This window comes from Diplotaxodon limnothrissa, linkage group LG5 (assembly GCF_057381915.1).
Source record: "Diplotaxodon limnothrissa isolate DT_005_m linkage group LG5, D_limnothrissa_male_GT1.1, whole genome shotgun sequence".
Lineage (NCBI taxonomy): Eukaryota > Metazoa > Chordata > Actinopteri > Cichliformes > Cichlidae > Diplotaxodon > Diplotaxodon limnothrissa.
In genome coordinates, this window is record NC_140600.1 from 28,226,303 (window position 1) to 28,234,105 (window position 7,803).

At 40.8% G+C, this 7,803-nt stretch overlaps 1 protein-coding gene across 1 annotated transcript; it reads left to right on the top strand.

Moving 5' to 3' along the window:
• The first annotated feature begins 1,085 nt into the window (after positions 1-1,085).
• Positions 1,086-6,437, top strand: pck1 (phosphoenolpyruvate carboxykinase 1 (soluble)). The gene is made up of 10 exons (XM_085353383.1): positions 1,086-1,224; positions 1,697-1,979; positions 2,503-2,687; positions 3,058-3,261; positions 3,499-3,686; positions 3,841-4,003; positions 4,119-4,343; positions 4,666-4,797; positions 4,923-5,018; positions 5,267-6,437. Exons 2-10 carry the CDS (start codon positions 1,756-1,758, stop codon positions 5,722-5,724), a joined length of 1,875 nt encoding a protein of 624 aa, XP_085209509.1. The 5' UTR covers positions 1,086-1,224; positions 1,697-1,755; the 3' UTR covers positions 5,725-6,437.
• The last annotated feature ends 1,366 nt before the right edge of the window (positions 6,438-7,803 follow it).

Sequence of the window (7,803 nt, forward strand, 5' to 3'; positions counted from 1 at the left end):
AACTTGAAAAAGAGGGTGCATTAAAACGCAGTTTATTCCTAAAGACATGTAGCATACCAGTGTCTTAAGCAGCAGAATGAAGAAAACCCTCCAGCTCATGGAGAGCTGCCGTTCTGTCATGTGGCAATTGGACAGTCATTAAAATTATGCTGAAACATATGCCTTTATTACTTCTTTAACTGTTGCTACAACTTTTACAAATGCCTTGAGCTTATCTCCAACATGTGCTTTTACCTCTTATCATTAAGTGTCGATGACTTTATTCAGCAGTTCCTCTGAACTGCGCACACGGGCGCATGTTCCAGTGACCCACCATTGATCCCACAAAGGCAAGCCTTCGCCTGACAGCCAATAAAAGGAGGCCAGCCAAGGAGCCCCCGTCACACATAGTTCTGGCAACACTGAACCCTGAACTTACATCATCGAGTAAAGTAGGCCAAAGTTCAACTGCTGCAATCGTCACAGGAGGTTACCACACTGGCAGCGGCAGCCTGAATCAGAGACTATATCAATTGGATTTGCTTTGCTGCTTCAGGGCAAAAGTTTATTTTACACTACAAAATGCTGAAAACTATGTGAGCATATATTACTGTTTATTTCAGAATTTTAAGATTGAAATCTTGTGCTATTGTCTCAGCCTTCTTTTTGATTGGATGGTAAGAGACGAACTGTTATCATTCTAAAAAAAAAAAAAGCATTTGTCCAGGCAGTCTCCCCTTGAGTTTTCCCTCCAAAAACATCTGTTACTCAGAAAGAGAGACAGAGGGAGAGACAGCCACAGCAGTGAAAGCATAGCTACCTGCCTCTCTTTCATATCTGAGCCAGCTATCAGCGATCAGCGGCGGAGGGAACCGGTTATTCAAAGACGACATTACGTGCTGCTGCTGAGTAATGATTCACCAGCAGCCTGTTGCACACTGTGTTTTTCACATCTGCAGGGAACAACAGGTTCACCCAGCTAACGCAAGGGCCACCCCCCCACCACCACCACCCTTCCTGACACACCTCCTCACCCTCTCCCTCCCCCATTCTAAACCACCCCTCCCCACTCCCTCCCTTGTCTTGCGAGACGTCCCAGGGTATAAAAAGGACAAAGCTCTCCATAGGAGATACAACTGACCAAGAAGGAGAAACAGTCCTCAACTCTCCTGCAAACAGGCAACAGGGACACCTCAGCAGATGAGACCAAGCTAAAGGCTCTGCACTCCAGGCAAACTACTGAAGGTAACCTACTGCTCTTTCTTTTCAGTGGGGCTCATGTTTAAAGTGAGGAGGGTAAAATAATATGAGGCAAAGTAATGTGAGGATCACTGCAGAATGAGAGGTATCTGCACAAGGATGCTGTTGCATCACCCAGAGTTTGATTTCTTGATGTTGCAGCAGTGGAGCACTTTTTTTTGAGAATATGTATGCACAAAACTGACTTTTTTAAAATTCTTTTTCCCCCCCATGACTCTCTTTTATCCCAAATTTTACTCCACCTTGACCATTTTTCTGCTTCATTCTTTTTTTTTTTTTCATTCTTCTTGGTCTGTCCTCATTTTTGTCTTTATTTCCGAAACTTTATCCTCCTTTTATATTTTTCCTCTTCCTTGTCACCATATTATTCACCCATATTATTCAATTCCAACATTCTTCTACCATCTTCCTTTTTCCCCTTTCCTTTTCACACCCCCACTTAAATCTTTCTTTCCAGACTTCCTGTCACCTTTTCCCCTCAGTCTATCAGCTCACGCTCTCTCCAGAACCTTCACCATGCCTCCTCAGATCCCGTCCCAGAACCAGAGTGGTCCCAGGATCCTGCAGGGTGATCTCAGTGCCCTCAGTCCAGCTGTAAGGGAGTTTTTGGAGACCAATATGACCCTGTGCCAGCCAGAGTCCATTCACATCTGTGATGGCTCAGACGAGGAGAACCTTGCCATCCTGACCCAGCTGGAGGAACAGGGGATGATCAAGAAGCTCACCAAATATGAGAACTGGTATGTTTGTTACACTCAGTGGTTTATGGAAGGCTTTCTTTTTTTAAGAGACTTATTTAGTTATTTAGTTAGTTATTTTTTTATGTGAGTGAGGGTTTCAAATTGAAAAACAGAAGAAATTATTGTTAACGATAGCTTTAAATTTCTTGAATATAGCTTGGATTGTTTTTGTAGCTGGGACAGTGGTGCTTTGGTGCAGCTGGGAGATGCCCAGGGTTGTTGCTGTTGATAATTACAACACACATCATTCTGTCATCAGCAGCTGTTTAAATATAAAACATGCCTGGAAAATTTCTACTTCTTGACAAACCAGTATGTCTAGGTAGCTCAATCACACCATTCAATTTTACCAGCTGATATCAAGAAGACATATTGATTATTATTATATTGATTTGTGGCTGCTTTAGGAGATTTTAAAATCGTTGCCTACTTTAAAATAAAGTACAACAAATTAAAATTTAAAACAAAAGTCCTAAAGTTTTCAATATTTGTGCACTTCCTTTTCTTCTCCCTCTTCCTGCAGCTGGTTGGCCAGAACGGACCCGAGGGATGTGGCTCGTGTGGAGAGTAAGACAGTTATTGTTACCCAGGAACAGAAGGACACAGTGCCCACTCCACTAGGAGGTGGAATCAGCCAGCTGGGCCGCTGGATGCCCCCAGAAGAGTTCGACAAAGCCATGGCTCAGCGGTTCCCCGGCTGCATGAGAGGTACCAGAGACGAACGTGTTTCATAAATGCTATCAGTTCTTAACTCAAATATAGGACTAGAAAAACTTGAGAAATCAAAAGTTTTCACTCATCAATAGTACACTGACTAAATGAATACATTTTTTCCCCTTTCCGGGACCGCATTGAGAATCTAGACAAGTATATCCACAGTGCAGCAGGTACTTTTTAGAAAGAAGAAACACTATCGGAGATTATTTTTACAAGTTACACTGCCTTTAAAGTGTTTAAATGAGCTGGAGGCAAATTTTCTTCTTTTCCTGACTGTCTGAATGTCTCAAATACCAAAAACCTTAAAATAATATTGAAATAACATAATAATAAGAACATCCCTGTCTGTATCTATCCTCAGGTAGGACCATGTACGTGATTCCCTTCAGCATGGGTCCAGTAGGTTCCCCTCTCTCTAAGATTGGAGTACAGCTGACAGACTCTCCCTACGTGGTGGCCAGTATGAGGGTGATGACTCGTATGGGGAAAGCTGTTCTGACCGCCCTGGGGACTGGAGAATTTGTCCGCTGTCTGCACTCTGTCGGCTGTCCTCTGCCACTCAAAAGTATGTCAAAAACTGATCGACTCATTCTCTTGCAGCTATACGGGGGGGGGGGCACAGTAGCAATATGGAGGACTACTGCATATTGCTACTGTTTTACTATGAGTATGAATCAGTTACTCCTCTGATTACTGTTGCTCAATAATATTTTCACTTATATTTTAGTTACACAATAGCGCTTTTGCCACAAAACTGCTAATAGACCACTGAAATGAACAAATGTACTAATTTGTCTTTCAGAGCCTCTGGTGAATAACTGGCCCTGCAACCCTGAGCTGACACTAGTCGCTCACATCCCAGACCGCCGACAAATTATCTCATTTGGAAGTGGTTACGGAGGAAACTCTTTGCTGGGAAAGAAGTGTTTTGCCCTTCGCATTGCCTCACGCATTGCTAAAGAGGAAGGCTGGCTGGCCGAACATATGCTGGTAAGAAATGAAAATGAGACTGTCACTTAAATTTTGCATTCATCCACATTCTGTTCATTTTCATCAAACTAAATTTCCGAATTTCCCAGAGGAACCCACCTGAGGGATTAATAAAGTTTTATCTTATCTTATCTCAAATATTTCCTGTGTTCAGATCCTGGGCGTCACCAACCCTGCTGGAGAGAAGAAGTACATGGCAGCAGCCTTCCCCAGCGCCTGTGGAAAAACAAACCTGGCCATGCTCTGCCCCACGCTGCCTGGTTGGAAGGTTGAATGTGTGGGAGATGACATTGCATGGATGAAGTTTGATGACCAAGGTAAAGGAAGGATGTCTTTTTAAAGGTCTTCAAGGATGTACAAATGTCAAAAATGTCATAAATCCAGTACAGCGGACTTTAACATTTCTAATTTGTGTGTTCACCCTGGTTGTAGGAAACCTCAGAGCCATTAACCCAGAGAATGGCTTTTTTGGCGTTGCACCCGGCACCTCAGCCAAGACCAACCCCAATGCAATGGCAACAATCATCAAGAACACCATATTCACAAATGTTGCAGAGACAAGTGACAGTGGTGTGTACTGGGAGGGAATGGACCAGTCACTGCCCGAGGGAGTTACCATCACATCCTGGAAGAACAAACCTTGGCGCTCAGAAGATGGTAAGCAGCTCTTTGATTTTAAGCAACAGCTCACAAAAGAAGAAAAAGAAGCAAGACTACAAGATGTCTAAGATTTAAAACCAGTATTTAAGGTGGAAACAGAAGTGTAACGAAAGCAATTTTCAAATGTCTCGTAACAAGAAAAAAAGCTTTTAATCTTTAATTGTTAGACCCAAATAATTTCAGAGTACAAGATTATATTATAAAAAAATAGGGATAAATAACAGAAAGATCATATACTTTAAAACTGAGAAGAAGTGTGTGAGTGTCATAAAAGTAAAAAGTTCTTAGTTTCTTTCTTTTTTCTTCTTCTTCTTCGTAGGCGAGCCCTGTGCTCATCCCAACTCTCGTTTTTGCACTCCGGCAAGACAGTGTCCCATTATTGACCCACAGTGGGAGTCTCCAGAGGGAGTGCCAATAGAGGCCATCATTTTTGGTGGGCGTAGACCAGAAGGTGAGAAGAGACTACAAAAGATGGAAATGAATACACCAGTTGCCCTTTGATTAAATACATGAAATAAAAATAATACATACATACTTCTCAGAAAATAACTGGATAATGAATCTGCTTATTTTCAGGTGTTCCCCTTGTGTATGAAGCTTTTGACTGGCAGCATGGTGTGTTTGTTGGCGCTGCCATGAGGTCAGAGGCCACTGCTGCAGCCGAACACAAAGGTCAGCATACGATAGTGTCCTTTTTTGGTATGAAAGACAATCAGTGGATGTTTAAGGAGTTTCTTAGATGATCATTTTGACTTTTGCCTAATATTCTACAAATTGTTTTAGACTAGCGACAATTTAATCTGAAATTCTGCAAAGAAAAAACCACTTTCAGAATTCTTGAATGACAACAAATAACACATGAATGTCATTCACGTTAACATACAGTGTACTGACAAATCTCTAATTACTTTTTCTTCCAGGCAAAGTAATAATGCATGACCCCTTCGCTATGCGCCCCTTCTTTGGCTACAACTTTGGCCAGTATCTCTCTCACTGGCTGAGCATGGCTGATCGCCCCGGTGCCAAGCTTCCTAAGATCTTCCATGTCAACTGGTTCCGCAAGAGCCCCACTGCCGGCTTTCTTTGGCCCGGGTTTGGTGAAAATATCCGCGTTCTGGACTGGATGTTCAGACGGGTGAATGGCGAGGAGGGCGCCATGCCATCAGCAGTGGGCTACCTGCCTTGTAGAGACTCCCTAAATCTCCAGGGCCTTCAGGGACATGTGGACCTGGATGAGCTGTTCTCCCTGGATCAGGAATTCTGGCAGAGGGAGGTGGATGAGATCAGGAAATACTTCACCACACAGGTGAACGCTGACCTGCCCAATGAGGTAGCCCAGCAACTGGCTCTCCTGCAGCAGAGGGTGAAGCAAATGTGAAGAGGAAAAAGCCACATGTTAGCAGCTGTAAACAATTGTAGGGTTAATTCTCCAGACTATTTGTCTGTAATTCTAGACTACAGTGTTGGCAATAATAGAATAACATGTAAGACATTCTGGAAATTAAATTAAGTAACTGGGAAACAACATCTTAAAATCATAGAACATAGTATGAATAGCTAGATTATCTCTTTGACGTAGTCTTAATTTATAGTAAGGCCTTTATATCCTTAAGAAAATGAGCAGTTTTCCTTACAGCATTTGGTTATTACCACTGTGACATTCTATAATCTGCTTGGGCTGTTCATTACAAAAAATCCATGCAAATCATGGAGAATGTAAATCATGAAACTGTAGGAATAGTAAAGATAAACCTTCCTGACCATGCTCATTAGAACTATCTCAGCGAGATAATATCAGTAACGACTGCTACATTTCCATGCATCTTCATCTTCATTTGTAGTAGCAATATTTTTTCTTCTGTTGTTCCAATGTATTGTCCTATTGTCAGAAGTCTTCTATTTAATAATAACTTATTGTGAATGCACATCTTACTGTCATTGTCGTATCGAATTATATGACAGAGACAGAGTCTACGTTAGCTCAGGTCTCACAAAAGGGAATTTTGTATTATTTTTGCCTTAATTTATTTTTATACTGACTTAGTATCACCTGGTTCTCTTGTGTTGTAATCTAAGCCCCCAATGAGGTGAAACAACAATAAAAGTATTTAAACTTACTCGTCGTTCTGTTTCATTTTTCACGGATCTGGTTTTGTTATTATTGTTTTATTTTGTAAGTGTTGAAAAGAATAAAATCAAGCATTATTATATCAAGCTGATACAACACCTCCATCACGTCATATACACCTGCTAGGAATAAATAATGAGCATTTAATTGAGTTAAAAGTCAAAACTAAACTTCAACTAAACTACATGTATCTATATATCTGTAAACAGCAATAATCTAAAAATAGTCTTAGTTTGTGCTAAAATATCTGAAATCAGTCTTTCAAATACTAAGAATGCCAAAACAAAGAAAACATAATTATATAATGCATCTTTGACACTGCTATTTAAAATAAGACTTTACACTTGGTGGAATACTCTTTCTTGGCAAGCAAAGCTGTCAAATATTTCATGCAGTTTGTCCTGCGGTTTGCATACATCTACCTCTCCTCTTTTCAGATCTTCTCATAATCTTTTAGTTCAAAGGTTGTTGCTTGGAAACCACAGAGCTTCATTTCTCTCTATAGGTTTTCTGTTGGACTAAGACCCAGACAGTGGTTAAGGTGCTCCATGACTTTACTGTACTTCTTCCTGTATGATTTGGGTTATTGTCTTGCTGGAAGACCTATTCATGAGTCACTTTCAGTCCTTGGCTGAGTGATTAATGTCATGCAGTCACCCTGTACTTCTGGCACAAACACATTCCCAAAGCCTAAAGTTTCCATCTCCATGTTTTGGGATAGTATTCTCTGTGTCATCTTCAGCAAATGCAACCAGTAAATTGATGCAAAAATTGCTCAATTTTGGCCTCGTCTACCACATCACACTCTCTCAAGGCCTGAACATGGGTCCTCCGGGATTTCAAACCATCACAGCACAATGTATTACAAATATTTTTCTTGGTAACTGTCCTCAGAGCTGCTCTGATATCTATAACAACAGAGGAAATCTTGCAAGTTGCCCCACACTAATTATTATTGATAGTAATTTCATTTTTGTTCCATTTGTGATTAATCAGACCAACAGATATGATTGTTTTTTTGTTTTTTTTTACTATGCTTCTTGTGGATATGTCTATTAGACTATAAGAGTGTGTGAAGTTTAGCAGTCTTCTTGCCGATATTCTTAGCTGGCTTTTTGTTTTTGCAGCATTCAAGATGTAAACAGGTCAGAGGTTCTGGGTGCTATTCATAGAACTGGTGCAATTAACTGTCAGTGTTGGCTGTTAATGCTGAAGTTGCTGCCAATTAAACTTTTATTGAACAGTTTACTTTTGTTTCAGTTCATGCTGGTCAGTACAAGATCAAAGAATTATTTATCTTACATAAATTAGCATTCATTTGTAACTCTT